Genomic DNA, 24,894 nt, shown 5'->3' on the forward strand with positions numbered 1-24,894 from the left:
GACAACTCCGTTCAATCCCAAAACAAGTTAGTGCATTCACAATACGGTTCCGTACGTACCGGTAGCTCCTACTGGTATTTGCGCCGCCTTCGTTGAAAACAATGTATTTCCAACTCAATTTGACACAGTTCAAAGCGTTTCATAAAACGAAAGCACCAAGAAGGACCGCCTCTAAATTCATTGATTCAGGTCATCTTGCTGCTTCCTCCACTTCCGTACCATTGATTCATTAATTTTTAATTCTCTCGCTGCTGCTCGATTCCCGTGTTCTACGCAAATGGAAATGAAAAATGCACGCTTTGCGCAGTCATATATCCCAGCATGCACCGTGCGCTACTTCTTCTACGGGAGAAAATGGAGTCGGCGGCTGCTTCCCTATAGTTGCGAGACCACTCCGGCTCAATATTGATCCATATATAAGGCGCACTGGATTATAAGGCGCACTGTCTGTTTTTGAGAAGATTTAAGGTTTTTAGGTGCGCCTTATAGTGCGGAAAATATGGTAGTTTATCCTTGTAACGGAAAAGTTGGCAAAAAGAAAAATAGGCTGCGTGGACAAGGGAATTTGCATTTGAATCCGCGGTATGTCTAATATGTGGTGATAAAATTACATCGATGAAACGGTCAAATGTAAAGCGACGCTTTGAACAAATCCATGCGGCACCAGAAGTCGCATTAAAAGTAAGACGTATCTGATTTATTATACGTTAAAAATAATATATGGCTCTCAATGAAATATATTTAGAAATATTTGACTTTTGTGGCACTCCCAGTCAAAAAGGTTCCTGACCCCTTTACTCGATAAATGCTCAGCTGCAGATCCGGTGATTTTACTGTACCTTTTTCTTAATTTAAAAAAAAAAAAATTAACCCGATGATGCCTCCTCTGGATTTAAGTATGAGAGACAAAAAAAATTGTAGATGTAGGTCAGAATTTGCAATCTAAATCACCCTCCAAAAATAGGAGGAACTGAGTCACTTGGCTTGCAAGGGGGGGAGACACCTCCCCTGAAACTTCCTTTTGAAGTGTGTTTGCGCGAGAATTGTGTCTTTTGCTTTCCACCGAGGGGTTTGCTTTTCACTCGGAAGGACTTTTCTCTTGCCAAGCCAGAGTAGAAAGGCCGTGCCTTATTCATTCTGTGATCTGTCTCCGCTCCTTGTCTACCGTTTGCCAGATAAACGAACCCCCCACCACCACCACCAGCTGTTTGTCTTCTTAGCTATTTGCAACGTCCTTCACCTACGTTGTTTGTCAAGTCTTCCCGCCGGTTCCCGTGGGAATCCGTATGTGAAACCTGTTTAAAAAAAAAAAAAAAAAAAAAAGGGAAATAGCTGCAGAGGAGCGCCATTCTGCATGGGAATGGATAAGAATGTAATTTATATAAACTGAGATATATTTATCTAAAAAAAAATCCAATGGGCAGATTTTTTGTCATTTGCATGTGTGTGCCATGTAAATCAATCAATTGGCATATAGAAATAATAACTATTTGGATTTGAAATAATAATAATAATGATACTACTCCTACTACTACCACGAATAATAATGATATATTATTTTTAAGCCCCTTTCTTTAAACTCATGGACATTTAACAAAAGAGAACATAGGATAAAAATGACATTTTCTGTTCCTTGTATTTGATGAGGAGCAAATGTGGGGCCATTATTCAACAGCGAGACAAACAAATTCGCTACTGTCTGTGATTTTTTTTTTTTTTTTTTTTTTTATGAAACAAAAGGAGATCGCCGTATCATTGCGATGAGAATTGATCTGGCGCAGAAGGGCAAATTAAATGAGCGGACATGAAATATGATGTTCTGTTTTGATGTCGTAAGTGTAACACAGCCCGGCTGAATGCGGTAAAAGCACAAAGGTGAAACACAATACATACCGTTCTGACTGCAGGAAAATAATTGGCTGCTGCAATTACAGCATTTCCTGGATCAAAATAAAAAACTTAATGATTTTTTTTTTTTTTTTTTTTTTTTTGATCTGGTGCGAATACAGCCTCAGATACAAAAACAGCCATTTTGTCGTATTTTCCAAATCTCAAACCCCATCGGCGTTCAGCGTGGACGTGGCTGCTGTGCAGATTTTCAGAATTATCCGCAGCATGACAACGAAGGATTGCGATAATCTAAATCTCCAACTTTAGTGCAGCTGGACTTATTTCATACCACGCTCACGACGTCTCCTCATTTTTCACCGCAGCCCGCCATTGACGCAGTTCTTCCTTGAGTGCGGTGGCTTGGTACGGACGGACAAGAAGCCCGCACTTTGCAAAAGCTACCAGAAACTCGTGTCGGACCTGTGGCACAAGAACAGGTAATTTTGTGATCGCGCTTTACGACAAATCCCCAACCCAACTGTTTTGGCCACCGGTCCAATTGTCCTGCTCGTTCTCGTCCCGCTGCAGACCATCCTACGTGGTCCCAACCAACCTGTTCCAGGGAATAAAAGCCATAAACCCCATGTTTCGAGGATATTCTCAGCAGGTGGGTACTCATATAAGCAACTTTTTGCATGCGCTTGTCAAAAAAAGCATTGACGAATCGATCGCTTTTCATGGCCAACGGCCCCTACAGTTCCGAGGGACTTCTGTGCACAGTAGTGCCAGTTGGGATAAATGAAAATCCACAAAGTAGTGAACATATATGTATATTTTAATGCTTTCTGACGCTCCCCACTCTTATTTACCTTTCCCGTACTCTTCTAACCACGTCCGATGCTCTTTAATTAGTAGCGATAGCACGTCGTTGTGAAATAGACAAGAACGTCATCTACATACATAGTTTATGTCAACATTGAACAAAATAGGTTTCTAGATTAAATCCAAAATTCTCACGTCTTCTATATTGATATTTGGGTAATGTAGAATTGTTTGGGTGATGAATTTTGACCTTTTCAAGATATATTCGGGTATAGAGCCCCGGCTGTAGATCGATTATTAGAATGTCATCTACATGCATACACACACATTGGCCACATTGGCTTTTCTGATCAATATTTTCAAGGGAAACACTAGATCAGCTGTCTTATCTATATCAGGGGTCTCAGACTCGCGGCCCACGGGCCAATTGCGGCCCTCGGGACAATATTTTGTGGCCCCCTCGCATGAAATCAAATCTTTGTGTTTATACAGTGGGTTTCAAAAAAACAAAACGGGCTAGGAAAAAATGAAAAAGTAACTTTGCAATGTATTTTTTGCTTCAAAATTTGAAAACAGAATGATTTTTTTGGTGAAAAAACATCTAGTGACGTCGTTAAAACAAGCTTTTCTTTTCTTATTTGTATAAAAACCACAAAAACGATTGCAAAAAACAAAAACAGCAAAATTAAAAAGACTGATTTAATAATCGGAATACCTCCTCTTACACATGCTACCAATCAATTTTCCGATAAATTCTAGTGGCAAATTTTCCCACAGTGACAACATTTTCTCTTTTAACGCAGAAGAATTAAAAAAGAATTTCATCAATTCCTTTTTTGAAAAGGAATTGAAAACAGAATGATTTTTTGGTGAAAAAACATCTAGTGACATCGTTAAAATTAGCTTTTTTTTCTTATTTCTATAAAAAAAAACACAAAAACGATTGCAAAAAACAGCAAAATTAAAAAGACTGATTTAATAATCAGAATACCTCCTCTTACACATGCTACCAATCAATTTTCCGATAAATTCTAGTGGCAAATTTTCCCACAGTGACAAAATTTTCTCTTTTAACGCAGAAGAATTAAAAAAGAATTTCATCAATTTCTTTTTTGAAAAGGAATTGAAAACAGAATGATTTTTTGGTGAAAAAACATCTAGTGACATCGTTAAAATTAGCTTTTTTTTCTTATTTCTATAAAAAAAAACACAAAAACGATTGCAAAAAACAGCAAAATTAAAAAGACTGATTTAACAATCAGAATACCTCCTCTTACACATGCTACCAATCAATTTTCCAATAAATTCTAGTGGCAAATTTTCCCACAGTGACAAAATTTTCTCTTTTAACGCAGAAGAATTAAAAAAGAATTTCATCAATTCCTTTTTTGAAAAGGAATTGAAAACAGAATGATTTTTTGGTGAAAAAACATCTAGTGACATCGTTAAAATGAGCTTTTTTTCTTATTTCTATAAAAAAAAAACACAAAAACGATTGCAAAAAATAGCAAAATTAAAAAGACTGATTTAACAATCAGAATACCTCCTCTTACACATGCTACCAATCAATTTTCCAATAAATTCTAGTGGCAAATTTTCCCACAGTGACAAAATTTTCTCTTTTAACGCAGAAGAATTAAAAAAGAATTTCATCAATTCTGTTTTAATATTCATTTTTAATGTTAATTCCTCATGTATTTTTTTAGAGGAAGAGTTCATTACATTTAAGATTTTTATAATTTACCTGTTGACCTCCTTTATAGGAAAACAAAGGAAAAATTTTGACTTATTGTTACTTCTAGGTTACGATTTTACTGATTCTAAGGTCTTCTGATTTTTATATTTCGGTGGAGGCTTTTGTAATCCATCTGTCTGTCCGATGTTGAATCAATACACAATGACCTGTTGGGATCATCTCTAACGTGACATTGAAATCCTCCTAAATATAAAAGCATCTTTGAGTCAGCGCCGGCTGTTGATATATCTGCTGTACATCCAAAAACCGTATGGCTGACTAATTTAAAGAGGCTGTGAACTGATCTGCATCGCGCCGCTCTGACCCTCCAATGTCTATGACTCTCCAACGCCAATAATGATTACTTCGAACGCTACCGGGGGCTCTGTTAATGACACCGTCGCAAAAAAACGTCTCCCCGGTAAATAGAGGTGTGGTTGATAACGTTACATTAAAATTCAGTCTGCCTTTTCACTCCCACTTCATGTCCCACTGTGCTCATTTCCTGACAGGAATTACATTAACTCTGGCTCAAATCACCCATAATAAATGGAAACCGCTGCTTTCCAGCGCTAACTCAGAGCTGCTGACTTGTGTACACACACACACACACACACACACACACACACACGTACACAAAGCTCGAGGTAAATTGTTTGAATAGATTCCAAGCTGGGCTTGAAAGCACAGGTTTATGTGATCTACCCATGAAGTATCATGTTTTACAGAAGCGCATTTTTTTTTTTTTCTGTCTGCCTCTATCAATGAATGAGAGATTTAAACGCCTGAATGGCAAAGGGAAAAAAAAAAAAAAAAAAAAAAAAAAAAGGGACTCGTTTCCTCTCGGCTTGCCAGTGTTTGTTCAGAGGATTTAGCTGAGAAACATTCATTTGTCACGCCACGCTGGGCTGCGCCGCCACGGAATTAGCATTGCTATGAATCGAGTTAACATTCCAGGTCTATTGAGAGGAGAGTTCATTTGGTTTGAGAGGGAGCTCGGATGTCTGAGGCTCATTAAGTTTGATTACAAATTCATGAGGATTAAGTTTCAGTAAACAAGGACGTGAAGTGTGTTTTTTATTTATTTATTTTCTTGTAATTTGAAAGAGACGCTGCTTTATATTTCAATGTTCATTTACCGCAGCAACATTTTTTTTTTTTTTTTCTTATTCCACAAACCACAAACCGTGAGATGAAACTCGCTTGAACCAACGCGCCGTTTCCGCCGCCCCGAGAAACGTGAAACCTCTTGTCTCCCAGGACTCTCAGGAGTTCTTGCGCTGCTTGATGGATCAGCTTCACGAGGAGCTGAAGGAGACGCTGGCCGAGCCCCACGACCGGTCCAACGGTATCGCCGTGGACGACAGCGCGGACGAGGACAACCGCAGCCAGTCGGACAACGACTTCCAGTCTTGCGAGTCGTGCGGGAGCAGCGAGCGGGCCGACAACGAAATGCAGGGCGGGGTGGTGGCGATGGACGACACCAACGAGGCGGAGATGCTCATCCCGGAGCAGGACGAGATCCAGGCCAACAGGGAATGGCAGAAGGAGAAGAACATGATCAATGATATTTATCGCTCCGGGATCGGCGGCGTCACGGGGGGGAACGCGGGGACGGACATGGACAAAGACGTCGACACCACCACCGAGTCCGTACCCATTATCTGCAGCCAAGGACACATAAAGGTCCAAGGCAGAACGTCAGGTAGCTCTCCAGAAAACGATACACGTGGGTTGACTTCGACCCCCGTTTTCACATCGCTCTGCTTTTTTCCCCCCTAGATTCCTTCCAAGAAAGCCAAATGTCGAACCTCACGAGACCGCACAGTCCGATTCCCATCGAGGGACACGTTTCCAAAATGTCCAGCAGCCCTCCCAAAGCTGCGTCAGGCTGGCCCAGCCTCAACCCGGCGCTCAAAAAAGGTACGAAACACTTGTTCTTGGATCCTATTTGATAAATCGGCAAGAAAAAAAAAAAGTGTATCGTAATTGTGCGCAGCTGAATCTGAGGTGCACCGGCTAAAAAAAAACGTTATTATCGCTAACCTTTACTTCTAAATCATTGGTTCTTAACCTGGGTTCGATCGAACCCCAGGGGTTCGGCGGAGGTCAAGACACACATTGGTGATGACATCACTGGCTGCAGGTGATCACGCAACATAGCTTGGCCTAGCCGTGCTGCGGGGATTTTGGCGCTATCAGTTGTAGTAACTTGTGCCTGTCGTGATGGTACGTCATGTGATTTCTTTCTTAATATTTTAATCCCTTCATACTAATTATGTCGGGCAAAAAAAAGAAAGCGGTCGGAAGAATACGTACAATACGGATTCACATGTATGACGGAACGTGATTGGAATCGATGTCCTAACTGCATGATTTGCAAAGACAAGATAAGCAGTTCTAGTCCAGCACCGGCAAAACTAAGGGAAGGCTTCCTTCAGCTGCATGGAGATGGGAACTACAAGAACATAGCGCTTGCTGAATTCAAGGTGAAGGGAGCCAGATTCGATGAAAAGGCTACTCTGCCTGTTCTTTGTACCCATCAACGAAAGGATCCTCGATCCAATAAAGAAGGGTTCGGTGAATGCGCATGTAAAACAGGTGGGGTTCAGTACCTCCAACAAGGTTAAGAACCACTGCTCTAAATGAAGTCCATGCGCCGCTACTTCTGAAGCATCGATAACTTGCTTGTAGAAGTCTTCCGTTTCTTTCTTCGGTTTTAAAAGTCTCTCTGTCTCAATGGAAATCACTTCTAGTGAAGACAGTCGTCCCTCGACGGGTCCTGTTCCGACTGTATGTTTTGAGTCTTTTCGGTGCCGAGAATGAGCGCTCCGCCGATGCTGTCGTAAGCCGGAACGGTGACCGCCGGCCGGAGCAACTTCGTCGCCTCAGGAACTGTTTGGATGAGATCCTTCTGGGCCAAAAAGTTGAGAAGCTGCCCAGAAGATTTACATTTATCCCTCGCCGTTTGTGAGCTGTACAGCTCAAATTCTGGGATTTGTAGAATTAGCGATACATGCACTGTGCACTATACCGGCGGGCCAGCTCTGATAGTTATTTGGTATGGCTTTGTGGGCCAAATTGAATTACAGTGCGGGCAAAATTTGGCCCGCGGGCCAGAGTTTGACACTTTTGGACTAATGCAGGGGTCGGCAACCTGCGGCTTCGAGTGGCTTGGGAAAATAAATTATCAGTATTTAATTGAAGTGTATTTTATTTGTGTTAGTTACTTTTTTTTAATGCTTGTTCTAAATTGGAAGATTATGGTGATCTTGAAATATTGAAATAAAATTATATTTATTATTTTTTGACGCTCAAAATAAACGTCACACCGCGGAAGCCTGTATACCCGCCGGCCGGTATTGCCCCGATTTGCAGATGCTGTGCAAATGAATATTTATGAAGATATTTTGCAAATATTTATTTGTTATTGTTTACTGACACAGCAATTTTTTTCCCGATTTATTTTTAAAACTCTGGTCCAGGCTACGCTACATGCTCTGAAAGCCCAAAGCCAAATTCAATTTTCTCTGTAGCACTTTGTGGATTTCATAAGCAACACACTACACACTTGTTTATGCAAAGTGAGAAAGTAACAAAAAAGCAATATATACAGTGGTACCTTTATTTTAGATGTCAAAAAGTAATTGCGGCTCCCAGTGTTTTCTTTTCTGTGGAAACCGGGTCCAAATGGCTCTTTCGGTGTTAAAGGTTGCCGACCCCCATATTTCTGAAAAATAGTTCATATGCTTGGAGATGATAGAAACGTTGCCATGGCAACGGATGATGTGCAGCGTGAGCAAAAACGACTCGAAGAAACTTGAAGAAACCAACCTTCCTTATCCGAGAAACAAAACACTGGAAGGAAAAATACAAGAAAAAAATAGCGATGCTACTCATCTGTCACTGTTAGGGCTTCGGACCTGAGAGCCCCTGTTAGAAAATATGTTTTAAATCGTAAAAACAAACTAATTTGCGTGTCTCTCCGTGTCTCGTCCCCGTTCTTCAGCAGTGACCACGTTCTCCCCGCCAAAGAGCAAGCGTCAGAAGAAATACCGCAGCGTCATTTCGGACGTGTTCGACGGCACCATCGTCAGCTCTGTTCAGTGCCTCACCTGCGATCGGGTCAGTCTGGCAACCATCAGGATTTTTAACTTTTTTTTTTTTTTTTTATCTTTAAATCATGGTATAGCCGGTATAGCTTTTGGGGAAAGGGCTGTGTAATTTCAAGGTCCATTAAAATGTAATCTTGCGGATTCACCGCTGTGATGACTCTCTTTTAATGAGCCGAACAGCCGCCGAAATGTCGCACCGTGATGATATTTGCTCCGTTATTACGTTCTCCGTCTGTCAGGTGTCCGTGACCCTAGAGAACTTCCAGGATATATCTTTGCCCATCCCGGGGAAGGAGGACCTGGCCAAGCTTCACTCCTCCACCCACCAGACCTCCCTGGTGAAAGCCGGCTCTTGCGGGGAAGCGTACGCGCCGCAGGGCTGGATCGCCTTCGTCATGGAATATATCAAGAGGTCCGTTGTTTACGTTCACGTCTTAGAAACCGTTTTAGGGAGCCTCCGATGCTCGTGCGTTTGTCAACCGTCAATCGAAAACCGACCCGTTTTGTTTCCGCTTCCAGTTGGTTCTGGGGTCCGGTTGTCACGCTACAAGATTGCCTCGCGGCGTTCTTCGCGAGAGACGAACTAAAAGGTCGGGCGAGCCGATCCTACTTAGTTCCTTCCGTCCGTTCAATCGTTTCGAGCCTCTTTAAATGTATTTTTGTTTGTTTGTTTTGTAGGAGACAACATGTACAGTTGCGAAAAATGCAAGAAGTAAGTATGAGATGTTGAGAAAGAAAACCTTGACAGGACTATTCATTCATGAAGGAACAAAAATAGAAAGTATAAAACCCAACTCTAATAATTACGGTTTCGTTTTTCTACCCCCCGCTAGGTTACGAAATGGAGTCAAATTTTGCAAAATGCAAAGTTTGCCAGAGGTACACAGACAACTCTGGATCTTCAAATACAAATAAAAAATTTCATGTCATTGGAGTTTTTCCAAGCCTCCAATTTTCTTTTCTGCGTCTTTCCTCTAGATTCTGTGTATCCACTTAAAACGCTTTCGCCACGAGCTGATGTTCTCCACCAAGATAAGCACCCACGTCTCCTTCCCGCTGGAAGGCCTGGACCTTCAGCCTTTCCTGGCCAAAGACAGCTCCGCTCAGACCACCAACTATGACCTTCTGTCAGTCATCTGTCACCACGGCACCGCCAGCAGTGAGCGTTCCAGCCTCCTTCCTACCCCGAACTCGAGCGTATCCCCGTCACTGCAGATAATATTCCCAGCTTCCCGTCCGCATTTACGAATCTCTGCGTCTCGCTGTCCCCTGTCCGACCCCCAGGCGGCCACTACATCGCCTACTGCCGGAACGACGTCAACAACCTGTGGTACGAATTCGACGACCAAAGCGTGACCGAGGTCTCGGAATCCTGCGTCCAGAACGCGGAGGCCTACGTGCTCTTCTATAAGTAAGTCGGCACATAAAGCTCATAATTATCACCATCGGGCGGAAATTGATGCTTAGGTGTAAAATAAAAAAACAAGCAAGTTTTTGATAAATTAGTTGAATTAGTGAGTGCTCACTACAAAAAGTAAACTAAGGCGCAGTATCAATGAACGGGTCTAGTTTCATATATAAGGCGCACTGCGTTATAAGGCGCATGATAAAACATACGGTATATAAAGCCAAACAAAACAGTCCGTTTAGTCGAACTTTATTTATCTCGCTTTGTTCCCTTGGAAACCGGTCTTCTTTACAGTTCATCTGCTTCCGTACCATTGATTCATTCATGTTGAATTCTTTGGCGGCTGCTCTATTCCCATCATCTACCGCGTGACTGATAGCCTTGATTTTGAATTCCGCTTCGTAAGCATGTCTCTTAACAGGTGCCATTTCGGGGGGGGGTTCTCAGTAATATTCCATCGAAGCGCAATACGTACTGCTATTACAAAAAGTGGCGGAGTTAACCGTACTACTTACCGTTCTCCGATTGGTTTATGATTACCAGCGATAGCGGACACCAGAAGTCAGCCTCTGGCTTCGTCGCTTTCCGAAGTCGCACTAAAACATTTCGACTGAGGTTTGAATGAAGTGTACCACATAAACTTGGTTAGAGTCATGAAGTGCAACAAGAATTCATACATAAGGCGCACCCGATTATAAGGCGCGGGGCTGATTTTTTGAGAAAATATAAGGATTTTAAGCGCGTCTCATTGTTTGAAAAATACGTTAGCTTAAAGCATATTGCGCAGAATGTCCACATTGATTACACGGCGGAGCCTTGAGTTACCAGTCCATCAACAGACGGGTTTTCCGAGATATAAATCGTCCCCCAGTCGTTTATTTATTTATAATTTTTGTGATACGAGCCGAGATCTGGCGTGATCGGCGGCGACGCTTAAAAACGCCGCCGCTAGGTGTCCGGGAGAAAATAATGAAAATACACAAGACGTCGTTTCTGAGAGCATCGTCTGTGAGAAGGCGGGAGACGTTCACACGGATTTTGGGAAGTGGACGGTGGGAACATCAACAGGAAGACTCATTCAAAGCCAGCAGAGACGGTTTAAATTAAGTTTCGTGATAAAGTATAGCACAGCTTGCGATGCAACTTACATTTAGCGACACAAATCGTCGCAAATAAGGTGAATAATAAACCAATCCGAGCTTCAAGGTGAATTTATAGAATAAAAACGTTTATTTCTCTACCTTTTCCTCTATATTGCATTCTCATCTTCTATGCATTATTTATATTAAAAGTACATTTTACTTATTTATAAACGGTGGTGGGGCTCGAACAGAGCAACAGTTCATTTTAACAGGGGAAATTTAATTTAACATACAAGCAAATGAAGTCACGGAACAAATGGATCCCGTAAATAGAGGTACTACTGTATACATATTTACATTTTGACGCCAGCCCAGCGATGAATCGATGCTCTGCTTGTCGTCGCAGGAAGAGCAGCGAGGACGCGCTGAAAGAACGTCGCAGGGTGTCGGGTCTGCTCAATATGATGGAGTCCAGTCTCCTGCAGTTTTACATTTCCCGCCAGTGGCTTAACAAGTTCAAGACCTTCGCCGAACCGGGGCCCATCTCCAACGACGACTTCCTGTGTTCGCACGGAGGTGTGTATGAGAATTCTCTTTTTTTTTTATTTGACCTCACGGAGTCCCTTCCCAACAAGGCCGACCTCCAGGAGCGGACGATCCGTCCTTTTCCCGCTTATCCGAATCCTTTATTTTCAATCGGCCGAAGCTTAATGAAAATTTAAATGCAATTTAAAACCGTGTAAAGTTTCACAGTGATTAGTTGTTATTGCAATGTGTGGATCTTTATTGTGAATTCAAGGAATATATGTCTTAGTGTGCATCTGTCTATTTAAGATCACTTTTGAAAATTCAAGGTTATGAAATATGAATGATTCGACGCAACCATGTAGATACTGAAGGTGTTTTTAAATGGAGGAATGTAATAATCTTCTGCACAGAATGATTCAGACACATTATTACACTTGCAGATTAGTCAAGCTTTCAAGGATCACTTCTCTGTGTGCATTTCATTTTCTTATCTTGTCTCAATCCCTTTCTGTTCTCGCTGGTTTTTCAGCACATGCATATTTTACACTCCGTCCTGGGTCCTAATGCAAGACTTTTTTTTTTTTTTTTTTTTACCCAATTTATTTCTTTTTTTTGTTGACCGCTACAAAACACACCGAGACATCAGATTGTTATCGTCGTACGGGAATCATGCGAACGTAACAATATTTGAACAATATATAACAATAACGAAATCTGTCCATGTTAGATGGATATACTTTTGCTCAAAAGGCTTTTGTTTCTTTTTTTTTAATTATTTTTTTTACCCAATTTATTTCTTTTTTTTGTTGACCGCTACAAAACACACCGAGACATCAGATTGTTATCGTCGTACGGGAATCATGCGAACGTAACAATATTTGAACAATATATAACAATAACGAAATCTATCCATGTTAGATGGATATACTTTTGCTCAAAAGGCTTTTGTTTCTTTTTTTTTTAATTTTTTTTTTTACCCAATTTATTTCTTTTTTTTGTTGACCGCTACAAAACACACCGAGACATCAGATTGTTATCGTCGTACGGGAATCATGCGAACGTAACAATATTTGAACAATATATAACAATAACGAAATCTGTCCATGTTAGATGGATATACTTTTGCTCAAAAGGCTTTTGTTTCTTTTTTTTTTAATTTTTTTTTTTACCCAATTTATTTCTTTTTTTTGTTGACCGCTACAAAACACACCGAGACATCAGATTGTTATCGTCGTACGAGAATCATGCGAACGTAACAATATTTGAACAATATATAACAATAACGAAATCTGTCCATGTTAGATGGATATACTTTTGCTCAAAGGGCTTTTGTTTCTTTTTTTTTTAATTTTTTTTTTTTACCCAATTTATTTCTTTTTTTTGTTGACCGCTACAAAACACACCGAGACATCAGATTGTTATCGTCGTACGGGAATCATGCGAACGTAACAATATTTGAACAATATATAACAATAACGAAATCTATCCATGTTAGATGGATATACTTTTGCTCAAAGGGCTTTTGTTTCTAACAGATGGGTTTCATCGAAACTCTACCTGCAATAAAATTGACCCGATTATTGTTTTCTGTTTTTTTTTTTGTCTTTTTGTGTCTGTGAAAGTTTTGTCATCCAAGTCGTGGTGAATTCTTGTTAAAATCTTCTTGTCATGGCAACCGGACTTGAATTTCTTGACTATTCAAGTGAAAAATTTCAAGTCCAATTGCCACGACAAGAATTTGCCCCTTTTTTTTCCCGCAATTATTTATAGACTTGTTGGAGATTGAATATCTGTTATTTAAATTCAAACCACATTTTCTAACGGGTGCCCGTTACATCGGCTTCCAGCTCTTTCCTCTCATTCTCGGACTCTCGTAGATCCGAAATCATTTCTCTTAATGCAACGTCTCAGTTCGTCGAGGCCGTCGTAGTGTCGTGGCCGTCTACTTGATGCGTCTGGAATTAAATTATACCCCATAGCAAACTGCGGCCATCGGAGAGAAGCCGCAAGGGGAGCGTTTTTCGTCGTAATTACAGCAATTCACTTCCCGCCCGGCCATTAGAGCGGGAGTCGCTGTTGCGTTGGGACACCAGGACGAACACCTGCCGGGTTTCTTTCTCATCAAAAACCAGAGCTCCGGCGGTGATTTCACACTCTGTTCCTCTTTTTTTTTTTCTTTCAGGTGTGCCGCCGAACAAAGCGACGTACTTTGACGATCTGGCCGTAATGCTTCCGCAAAACGTATGGGATCACCTTTACAGCAGGTACACGTTTTTTTTTTTCCTCCGCGGGTGTCCAGCCTCCTGTTTTGAAATGTTATTTTCAGCCGCGTGAGTCATAAGGGCCCGATCTTAATCCTGGACAGATACGGCGGAGGACCCGCTGTCAACCACCTGTATGTTTGCCAGACGTGCCAGATCGAGATAGAAAAACTGGAGAAGCGACGCAAGACGGAGCTGGATATGTTCGTCAGGGTAAGCCAAGCGGGAAAAGATTAGTACGAAAAAAGCAAAACAAAACAATAAATAATTGTTTAATGCAATGAGATGTAAACAGTACAAAGGCATGTAAACAGTATTAACAGGATGTGCAAGTTGGAACGTAAACAATTGTGTTTGCGGACTTTGCAAGTTGCAAAAGGGCAGATTGACATATTAAAAGTTGAGTGCAGGCTGTATGCATGCCGTATTTATGTATATAAATACTTATATTAGATAAAAAAGGAGCCAAAACTAACTGAAATTTAGTTTAAAAAAAGGAAGGCTGCAGGCTGATGCAGGCTGTACGCATGCAGTATATAAATGTTTATCTTAAATAAAAAGAAGCCCAAATGAACTGAAATTTGATTTAAAAAAGGAAACTTTTTGATAAAAATGGCAAAAAAATGGGACGCCATACGAAAGAATTTGCTCAATCAGAATCCTTTTATTTTTATTTCTCCTTTATTTAACCAGGAAAGTCCCATTGAGATTAAAAACCTCTTTTTCAAGGTAGTCCTGAAAAATTTTAATTTTTTTAATTTTTATCTCGAGATTAAATATACTGCTCAAAAAAATAAAGGGAACACTTGAACAACACAATGTAACTCCAAGTCAATCACACTTCTGTGAAATCATAGTGTCCACTCAGGAAGCAACACAGATTCATTTTGACTTGTTTTAAGGACATTACATCAAAGTTGGATCAGCCTGGAGTTTGTTTTTACACTTTAATTTTGAGTGTGATTCCTAATCCAGACCTCCATGGGTTAATACATTTGATTTCCATTGATCATTTTTGCGTGATTTTGTTGTCAGCACATTCAACTGTGTAAAGAGCAAAGTATTTCATAAGAATATTTCATTCGTTTAGATCTAGGATGTGTTTTTTAAGTGTTCCCTTTATTTTTTTGAGCAGTGTATATCTTTTGGAGCGGTCAATGATGCCTGGAAGCGCGGACGCGTCGTAATCGGTGGCGGTGGACCCACGTTAGCGGACACGCCCGCCGATGGAGACGATAACCGCCGACTTGTTCACCTCATGGGCCCGATTTGAGTCAATAATGCAGGAGACGGGACAAAAGTCACGTCTCTTTTTATGCTAATACCGAATAGCAAGACGACAAGCCAGCGTGAGTTCCGCTGCTTCGCGTGCCGACCCGGCCGGCGTGCAGCCGGCGCCGGCTCCGGTCTATTTAACCAGTTGATAGCTCGCGTTTGTCGGTGCTCTCCGTCCCGGCGGGGGACCAGAGGTGCGAAGCCGATGAAAGCCTTATCGCTAATGCGTCGGGACGGATGCAGCTGTTATCGTCCGCTCGGCCTGCCAGCTCGCAAGAGTGAGAGACGGGGTGTCCGGAGTGTGTCTGTAGGAAAGTGAGCGCTTTTTGGGTTATTTCCAAGACGGATGAAATTGGCGCAGTGTACTTTTAAGGCCGTCTTCTAATTGCGACAACGACCGGGGAGAATTGATTAAGTTTTCCATCATCTCTCGGCCCTTTCATCCTTACTTCATTTTCAAACCCCTCTCCCACCCCCGTATTTCTCCTCCCCCCCCCGTTTTCCTCCCTCTCCAGCTGAACAAGGCGTTCCAGGAGGAGGAGTCTCCAGTGGTCATATACTGCATCAGCATGCAGTGGTTTCGGGAGTGGGAGGGTTTTGTCAAAGGAAAAGACAACGGTAATTGGAGCAAACGCCTGCCCGTCCACCCGCCGATGTATAATTTGAACGGGATAGATTCCTCGCATGACAGTTGCACCAGCCGTGCAAAGCGATGATGCATCGTGCGGAACGGGGGCCGGGTTCGATCCGGTTTTTCGCATTTCTCTTTAACAAGCGCCATGTGTCAGGTGTACATTGTTTTTTTTTTTTTTTTTTTTTTTTATGGATGGAGGGTGAAATGGAAAATCCTTTTTTTTTTTTTTTTTTCCCAACCGAACATTCAGATTCTCATTTTGAACTAGACTTCTTGGCTTGAAAAGTAGCCGTGAAGCCCCCCACCCCCTCGGCTCTCCTCTTGATGTATCTTCAAAGAATCCGTTTTATTCCCCTGAGTCAAGTTTCCCTCCTGTAACAGCAAAAAGAGGCATCGAAATTTATTTAATTTCTATTACCCGTGTTCCCATTTCTTCCTCGGCGCCCTTTGTGTTGTCACATCTATTTATAAAAGCTTACGTCTGGCACGTTTGCACATGTTTTTTTTTTATTTTTTTCCCCCTGACTTCTGCTCCGCTTATATTTATTTTCCCGCTGTACAAAGCGAGAAGAAGTAATTGCTTTTAAAGTATGACAGAAACATTTGACATTTTAACATAATTGCTCTTTGAAACCATTATGATTGATGATGATGTTTCTGCGGTTATCCTGCTGTACGTGTCAATTGCGGTAGCTAACTGTCTCTCCTCCTTTCCAAGATCCACCGGGGCCCATCGACAATTCCAAGATAGCGGTTAACAAGAACGGCCATTTAACACTTAAACAAGGTAAAGGTCGTTAAATTATGATAATCTGATGCTTTACTGCTTTGGAAAAAGCGTAAACTGTGATATCCAAACTAAACAGAGCAGTAAAAACCAGCAATAAGTATTTTTTTTCCCTGTCACTTAGCGGTCGGGGGTTGAAGAATCGTCCGATGTAACGCATATATCCGCGATAATCGAGTGTGTTTGTGTGTGTGTGTGTGTGTGTTTGCGACGGTGCCGCAGGAGCCGATTCGGGGCAGATCTCCGAAGAGACGTGGAACTTCCTCCACTCGATCTACGGCGGCGGACCTCTGGTGACGGTGAGGCCGAACGTCGGCCACCAGGAAGCGGACTCGTCGCAGTCGGAGGAGAAGATCGAGGTGGAGACGCGGTCCGTTTAAATCAAGCGAAAAGAAACAAACGAAAAAAAAAAGTTTCAATGAATGAAAGCCTTTTATTTTGCACTTGACTTTAATTTCAAAAAAAAAGAAAAGAAAAGCAAAGGACCTCATCTTTACTGCTACATGACAGCCTGACCAAGGGAATTACTGATATCGGAAGAGGTATGTCGTGGTGTATAAAACTGTATAAAGAGCTCGGAAATTTCTGTTCGCACTGTTAGTCGTCGTGTGTCGGGTCGTTTTCGGAACCAAGCATTAAATGTGTGCAGCTAAAACTTTCCACTGAATGCCATATTTCTTTTCCTTCCATCCTGACCAAATGAGCACATATGTCCATTTTGTCTCGTGTTGCTGATACCGATGAATGGCAATACAAACTTGCTGTAGATATGACACTTTTCTGTTGTATTACAATACTGTCCAATCAATAGTAGGAAGAATTGATTGTATCACTTCAAGTTATGACAACCTTAAGGTTACGAAGGGACTAATTGCTGACTAGTCTCAGGAATTAATTTTGTGTATTGCACTGTTGTGTAGATTTACAAATTGGCATGCTCACACAGATGTCTGGTTTGTATTTGAATGTACCAATATTGATAGTATGTTGGTCAAGATTCAGCACTTGGATATTTATCACAGAAGGGAGCGGATGAAAAAAGTATGTTCATATATTTCCCTTTTTTTTTTCTTCCTTTTTGGGGGGAGGGAGTGGGGGATGTGGCGGCGAGACTGAAAGACTGCATGCTTCAACGTTGACGTCCCGGTTTGACATCACATATAACTGCATGTAAAATGCAAAAGGTGCTCATAAAGGTGTGCACAAATTGGATCTAGATTCCCCTCAAGTGAACCTACAGGAAGCTCATTGATCATATAATCAGCATCATCAGTAACTAATGAATGAAGGGCATTATTTTGTGTATGGGCATGGTTTCGCTTCATGTCTTGGCTAATGGGGCATAAACCGGATACTGTACTGTAAGTTTTTGCATATGGATGTCCCTTGATTAATACCTGTTCTGATTTATTCTTATTTTTTCGCTGGCTGGCACGATTAAAACTTGATGAAAACAATTGTTGGACACTATGGGTCAGCTTGATGTTTTTTTTTTTGGTCACCCAACAGCTACGTGCAAAGACTCGTCAGTTTGGATCGTCCATTACGGCATATTTAAACATAAGTCCTCCCTGTAATGTGGCAACGATGTATTGGGATGCAATGACCCCCGAAAGGCTACATTTTCACCCTTGGATGGGGCAAAAACGAGCAGTGTAGTGTTGCACATCGACCAAGCGCGGCTTGATTCGGCTCACACACCCTGACTAGTAGACTGGATTGAAAACATGGCTGCGGCTGAACGTGCAGCAAATTTACGGAAGTGAGGTATGTGTAAATCTTGGGCTACAAAAACCGATTTAGAAGTGACCCGCCAGATCACTGTCGTTCGTGAGGAAAAAAATAACAAAACCACGAGTTTGTCAGCTCACCACTGTGTCAAAGAGCGGTATTATTGGCAATACACGAATACAGCGGCAAAGTTGTGGACGGAACAATCAGCTAGCTTGGCTACCTAACAGACTGTTACGGCTAAGTTAGCCGTAGCCGCTAACTGGCAATGAATCGCCGTTACACGCCTGGTAGCTAAATATGCTACTCCCATGTTTATGGAGCGAATCTTTCACAAACCGCCGCTTAACGGGGCGGTAGCTGACGTTTGTTCCAGTTCGACTTTTTTTGTGCTTCGCTAGGACGTAACGGCTGTATGTGGTCGCGCTAGCTCGCCCGTTTACCAGCGGTACTGATGGGGCTACTGTTACATTGAAGATCGCCACGATTCCCCCCTGCACGAAACTAACGTTAGCCGAGAGGAAACCGCGAAGATAACGACGGTGAAGTTGGCTAACTGGACTATCCCCCCCAAAGAAAACGCTTTAGTTAGACCCTAGCCTACTTGATTGTTCGGAGCCATGTGTAAGGTAACTACTATTTTAATTTCCCTGGCGCAACAGTCTGCGGTTCGGCTTCTAAAGCGTTAATGTTTCGTGTTTAGCTCGAAAGCTAACGTTAAGTTAGTTTTCAACCGAGGTTAGCTCGCTCTGACGGCAAGCTAGGTCTGGCAACATTCGCTGGGAAGTTGAGCCATGCTAACGGTCCGGCTCTCACCCCGGCTCAGAGCGCCCACCGGGAGAGTGGGTTTTTAAGCAAAATAATAATAAAAAAAGATATCGCAAACTTGCACCTCGACCACCGCAAACTAACGTTAACTTAACCGGCGGCGTGTTCCGCCTCAGCGCCGTGCGGTGCGGGGTGGTTTAACAACATCCCCGCGCCTTTAACTCGGAAGGCATGGGGGATCGCGGCAGCTGATTAGCCGGGATGGTGGGATTTGAACGGTTCTCAGCGGTACGTACACTCAATACCACCTCGTGGATTTGTTGTTGCCAGTAGGCCCTTTTGGAAGTGTCGGAACTACAGGTCGGTAAACACAAACGACGGCAGAGCAACACACCGTGGTAAAAATAAACCCCCCAGTAGTAAAAATGCACAGTTTCGGACGTTAGCTTAGCCTAGCTGGCTTTTGTCCCATTCCCCTCACGCTTTTGCTAAGTAGGTGTGTGTTTCTACATATGTTTTGACTTTGCAGCTTTAAAACCCCCGTTCTGCTTAATCGTAACGTGAACAACACGTGTTACTTCGGAGAGGGACAGGAAGTGGGTTGACAGAACCGCGTCCGTGTCGCCCCCACGGAGCGGTGGACACCCGTGTCCCCCCTCCCACCCACGCCGAGGATGTAAGGCTCACCCCGCCTGTCTGTGCATGACTTTGTTTTTGCAACAGTGTGCCAAGAGGAGACCAATCTGATGTGACTTGTTTTGTTTTGATGCATTAACAGTCACCGCACGGCAAGCATGTTGTTTTTCTTTTTAATCATAATCCCGGGTCGTCCTCACCCCAGCTCCTAAGCAGTGGTACCCAACGTTTTTTTTCTTGTTTTTTGTGCCGTGATCCCCCAAAACAAAGCGCTGTGGGCCGGTGACCCCGCCCTCTGACGTGACGGCATCGCATGAGTTCAACCAGAGGGCGTTTTCCTGTCCCGCCGGTCACAAATACTGTTTTCCCACCAAATCCGTAGCCGGATGTCGAGCCAGTCCTCTTTTTAGATTTTCTTCCTTTTGCAGGCCTCGGCTCAGTCTTATTCATTCCAGCCTTGAAGAGGACTAGAACCTTAAGAGCTGCATTGCACAATGTAACAAAAAAAAGGAAACAAGCGCTGTTTATGTTTTCCAGTAAATCAACACCGAAGTTTGTGTTTCCCTGGCCCACCGCTGTATTTTTGTTTGTGCAGTTTCTCTGCCACTGATTCATGAAGCCAAATTGTGTAAATATGTATGGCTTTTTTTAATTTCCCACATTTCACCCAACAATTTCTTTATTTTCGGAGTAAATGCTCAGTTGGTGTCGTAAACCGATGTTGAACCAACTCCTTTTTTTTTTTTTTTAACTCCTTTTTAACACAGAAAAGGGCAGTCGGTGACACAGCAGCTATAAAAATGCCTGACAAAAAATGTCACCAACTCTGCTGGTTCACCCGTGCATCTTTGGGGAAAAAAAAGCAGGAAAATACGGAATTTGTTCCTCGTGATGAAAGAAATGTGCAGTGGTTCAGTGCTTCCGCTCAACAGCAAGAAGGCTCCTGGTTAGATTCTGACAGGGGGTCTTTCTGTGTGGAGATAGCATGTTCTGCGCCCGCGTCGATGTCCTCCAACAACCCGAAAACACGCGGAAGGTTAATTGGAGATTCAAAATTGCTCAATGTGTGAATGGCTGAACTCCGCTTCTCCCCCGATTACAGCTGGGATAGACTCCAGTCCTCCGTGACCCTGAGTGCAGCATAGCTGATATAGATTATCAGTGTATGAATAAGTGAGTTGCTGTGTTGCTGCATAAACATACAAGTTATAATACACACCATCATGTAAAAATGACCATTTTGTCTAATATCCTAAATTCTGTTTTAGTTGGAGTCAGTCAGGTTTAAAAAAAGAAAACACAATTGCGGTTTGTTTGAAAATAACGAGGCCCCATTACGACAGCGGCGTCCGATCGGGCGTTGATTTTTCCGAGCCGACGTTTTTCAGAATAGCAGCAGTCAACCAAAAGACAGCTCTATATCTCATGCACAAATATCCACACCAGATGGCAATGTCATTTAATAGTGTGATGTAACTTCAAGTCAATTCAAGCAGATCTTGTTCCCGCATTTGTTTTGCATTTGGATGGGAACTAAACTCATTCAGTAAGAGCTGTTGTTAAAAAGGGACATAAAATGTAAGGCATGGCACAGTTTGTTCCATGAGTCGAGCCGGTATAAATTTGAGAATGTATAGTGCATCAAATGCAAATGCTCCTGTTCTTGTTGAACAGGAATCAGGGGAAAGTAGTACCCGCACTTAATGATTGTCGTTATTGGTTTGCCAGGATCTAGATGGACACTGATGCGTGCTGCAACTCTGCTTTATGCTGAAAATGTAAAAATACTGTTTTGCAAAAATGCAACGGGTGTAGCAAGACGGGAAGCCCATGCGCCCTGCACCATAGGGAATAATAGATCTCTCCGGCATCACGTTTCTAGAAATGCTGAGTGCAGTTTTGTGAGTTCTGCGCAAACGATCACACAGAATAAATTCAAAGGGTCTCCATCGGTCCTTGGAGTTGATTTCCTGTGTATCTCACACAAAATAAGTATTGAAAAATTGTGAACGTGTTTCGTCCGTGCAACAGCATGATAGCTTGACGCGAAAGCTTAATATTCAGTAGGCAAGGTGACAGTATCTTTTATTTGTGTTTTGTAAAAAAAAGGAAAAAAAATGTAACTGGAGTGTGATAAATGTAGAAAACCTGTTAGGTGTGACAGGTAGGTAGGAAGTAAAGGGTGATTTGTCTTTTTGTGTCATACGTCAAACACTGCAGCATGCAGCGGTCACAGATAGCAGAAAATTCTCACACAATAACGCAAGGATTTATGTGAGCGTAAGCCTTGCCTCGCAAAGTTCTTGCCCCATATTAGAGCTGCACATTTAATTGAGTTATTATCCAAATTGCCAGAGAAGCAATTTTTTCTGGCAAAGATAAAATATGTCACAACACATCATCATAAAAGGAGGGCTGTAGTGCTACAGAGACGGCAAAGCCTACAAATCATATCCCCGAGCTTTTAGGAATAAGCTTGTCTCCAACCGAGCCCATCAAAAATCACATCCGTTTTCCAGACACCGACATGCAACAATAACCATTCTCGCTAAAAAGGAGCATTTTGGGATTGCAAAAATATCACAAAGTAAATGTCCATCCCCGTGCCAGTCGTACCTATTTTAAGTGATGTTTTTTGTATTTTATTTCTATTTATTTTTTTGTAGATTCGCTGTTAATCGGAGCCCAGCTAAGGCACCCACAAATAAATTGTCAAAGGACAAAGAAATGTGAACCGAGTCTTCTTAGCTCCTCAATGTGACTAATCATTTCCAAGATGTGATTGGTTTTCTCGTTCGTCATAGCAGGTCAGACTCGCAGCCTTAATTAGTTTGTTGTTTAGTCCAAGGGGGACTTTTCAGTTTGAATAACCCGGCCCCTGATCACCACTCTCCGTTTGTTCCGTTTGTCTTTCGCCCTTTTTCTTATTTTATGCATGGACAAATCATATTAGCTGTCTCAGCGGGAGTCCTCAGCGGAGCGGGAGTAATTTGTGCGTGTGGTAGCCGTGCATATTGTTCTAGGTGACGGCCATGTTTGCTCCCTGAAGGTATATCAAACTATATTAGTTTGGAGGGTAGTGTTCCACTTTGACAATGATGTCTTGCTCAGTTACTGGTTTATATATATATATATATTTTTTTTTTTCTAACCAGGGAAGCAGCTTTTATAGATAGGTGCACTGGCATTTAATGAAAAGCAACAATATACCTGCGGCACTAATTGACGCTATAATTTCTTCTTTCCATTGCAGTACATCAGCACAGACAGAACACACCACTGAGATTATCTCCTGAGCGAACGTCCCTTCCAAATGACTCTTTTCCAATCGCGTTTTGTCGTCTTGAGTTGTTAGATTATTCGGCGGGGGCTACGGTCTCAGGTGTCTGGAGGATACTTCAGTGCCAAGTTTGAGTGTCTGTATGGTGAATGGCGCTGCTGTGAGGTATCAGGGGACTTTGGCTGGTATTGTAACATGACCGGATTATTATTATAATTCTTTTTTAATATCCTCCTGCTCAGATAGGATCCCCTTTCACTATTTAATACGTGTCACATTTACATGTGTATGATTTCATTAACCAGATGAAGGCGCCCCCGTGGTTGACAATCAGCAGGCTTAAATGCCCTTTCGCCTTTTCATCCATGGTCTAGTATTGACATTTCATCCGAAGATCCTCCCGGTGAGTTTTTCCAAAGAGACCCAATTTAAGATCTGCCACAAAGGTGTTATTTTTAACATGTCAACTACCTATACAGCTCTGTTATTTTTCCATGACTGCGGAAGTATTAATACAACAGCCCTGCGATAAATTTACAAGAGCTATGCTTTGTTTTTTATAGCCTGTGTGAGGATGGTGATGTATGTTATCGCTTAATTTGTAGGATGAAATGTGTGAGGCTATTAAGAACCACAAGGCTACGGTTGCTGGTGTACCTGATATTACGCCGCCTCGAGTAATGAATGAGATGGGCGAATTACTCTGAGCGCCTCTCAGGATTACATAGTGTAAAACAGCACAACAAATTACCTCCAAAATAAATAAACACGTCTTTGTAAAACAGAAACATACAGGCCTCATCACATCACACTGCATTTGCTTAGAGTTATGCCGAGCTGTTTCACTCAAGTTATGGATGCCGCAGCTTTGAAGTGCTGCAAAGCAAGATACACAGATTTAGATTTTGGCACGCTGAGGTTATCACCGAGGCTATAGCGTCAGTTACATTTTAGCTGGTTCTCTCTCTCTCTCTCTCTTTTTTAATTTATTCTATTTTTTTTTTTTTTTTTATGTGGCGCTTTACCGTGTTCGATTTTTCACCCAAACTGACGACTAGTGGAAGTAGTGGATTCACACCGTACGCTCGAAACAATGTCGTACTTCACCCAAAGGCATGATTACTTTAGAACGGAAGGGTTTGTCTCTCTGAAAAAAAAAAAAAAAAATCTATAATTTTTAATTGGTTTCTGTTCATGTAGCAGCAAAAACCTGTAACAGGAGAGGAAATACAGCCACCACATGCTGCTACAAACCCGAGAAAGAGAGAGAACACATTAAATCTGCAGTGTGTGGCATCTAACTGCGTCAAAGTAGACCTCCTTGGAAAATATTTACGAACTTAAGGTGCATCTAGTAGGGTGTCATTCTATTCAGTCAAAGCACTTTAACAACACATAAACAGTTAAAGTCCTACACATGCTGTGCCGGAATGTTTTGCAAGAAGCGGTCGACATCATTTTCAGCTCAGTCCTCAATATGATATTGATTTTTATCCAGAAATATCAAGCTGTCGTGCTTTCAGACCCGTTTTCCAGTATAAACTAAGTTCATGCTACCGTCCCATAATGGAGAGATGACATATGGTCAAAGTGGTCCACGACAGGCAGCACTATTTAACCATCTTTTTAAAAGACTTTGCATGTTTGCAGTAGAAGTAGGAACACCGCTGTTTGCAGGGAGCAGTAGTAACACAATGCAGTAAGACACTTTTGTGACTAACGCGTCTGGAAGTTATTGCCATGTCCCGAGCCTTCAGGCTCGGTCGCCTCTCTTTTGCGGTGTACCGTTTTGATTTCTCTATTTCATAAGTTGTGAAATGACCGTGGCCTTTTAGTCGCGATAAGTTGCGGATCGAGTGCAGGCTTTTGGCCCATGAGGAAACCTGTCATAAAGAGAGAGTCGCCCGCAGCGTGCATGCGTGCGTGCGTGCGTGCGTGCGTGCGTGTGGTAAACCAATAACTGAAGCCTTATCTAGTGGATTGAAAGTTAAAAAAAAAAAAA

The 24,894-nt window shown here is 42.2% G+C and overlaps 2 protein-coding genes across 6 annotated transcripts in view; both read left to right on the top strand.

Annotated features, from left to right (window-relative positions):
- usp33 (ubiquitin specific peptidase 33) overlaps nucleotides 1–17,934 on the top strand; it is a 34,617-nt gene extending 16,683 nt beyond the window's left edge. For 2 of the 3 annotated variants that reach the window (XM_086153388.1, XM_086153390.1), the window contains 17 exons: nucleotides 2,214–2,327; nucleotides 2,419–2,497; nucleotides 5,648–6,092; nucleotides 6,170–6,310; nucleotides 8,397–8,512; nucleotides 8,742–8,914; nucleotides 9,022–9,092; nucleotides 9,181–9,214; nucleotides 9,336–9,381; nucleotides 9,481–9,661; nucleotides 9,787–9,913; nucleotides 11,399–11,568; nucleotides 13,703–13,784; nucleotides 13,886–13,994; nucleotides 15,572–15,674; nucleotides 16,409–16,477; nucleotides 16,700–17,934. In XM_086153388.1, the coding sequence (XP_086009514.1) occupies nucleotides 2,214–2,327; nucleotides 2,419–2,497; nucleotides 5,648–6,092; nucleotides 6,170–6,310; nucleotides 8,397–8,512; nucleotides 8,742–8,914; nucleotides 9,022–9,092; nucleotides 9,181–9,214; nucleotides 9,336–9,381; nucleotides 9,481–9,661; nucleotides 9,787–9,913; nucleotides 11,399–11,568; nucleotides 13,703–13,784; nucleotides 13,886–13,994; nucleotides 15,572–15,674; nucleotides 16,409–16,477; nucleotides 16,700–16,857 (2,218 nt within the window). In that variant the 3' untranslated portion in view covers nucleotides 16,858–17,934. The remainder of the gene's footprint in view (nucleotides 1–2,213; nucleotides 2,328–2,418; nucleotides 2,498–5,647; nucleotides 6,093–6,169; nucleotides 6,311–8,396; nucleotides 8,513–8,741; nucleotides 8,915–9,021; nucleotides 9,093–9,180; nucleotides 9,215–9,335; nucleotides 9,382–9,480; nucleotides 9,662–9,786; nucleotides 9,914–11,398; nucleotides 11,569–13,702; nucleotides 13,785–13,885; nucleotides 13,995–15,571; nucleotides 15,675–16,408; nucleotides 16,478–16,699) is intronic. The other variant, XM_086153389.1, reaches the window with a different exon arrangement.
- Nucleotides 17,935–18,130: 196 nt separating this feature from the next.
- zzz3 (zinc finger, ZZ-type containing 3) overlaps nucleotides 18,131–24,894 on the top strand; it is a 29,299-nt gene continuing 22,535 nt past the window's right edge. The window contains exon 1 of one of the 3 annotated variants that reach the window (XM_086153392.1): nucleotides 18,131–18,244. The gene's annotated coding sequence lies outside the window, so the exon portion shown is untranslated. Of the gene's footprint in view, nucleotides 18,245–18,478; nucleotides 18,838–19,166; nucleotides 19,265–24,894 lie in introns of those variants that run through there. The other 2 variants (XM_086153394.1, XM_086153395.1) reach the window with 2 other exon arrangements.

Source organism: Fistularia commersonii, chromosome 10 (assembly GCF_037954325.1).
Source record: "Fistularia commersonii isolate RoL2024-O1a breed Wild chromosome 10, RoL_Fcom_v1.0, whole genome shotgun sequence".
NCBI lineage: Eukaryota > Metazoa > Chordata > Actinopteri > Syngnathiformes > Fistulariidae > Fistularia > Fistularia commersonii.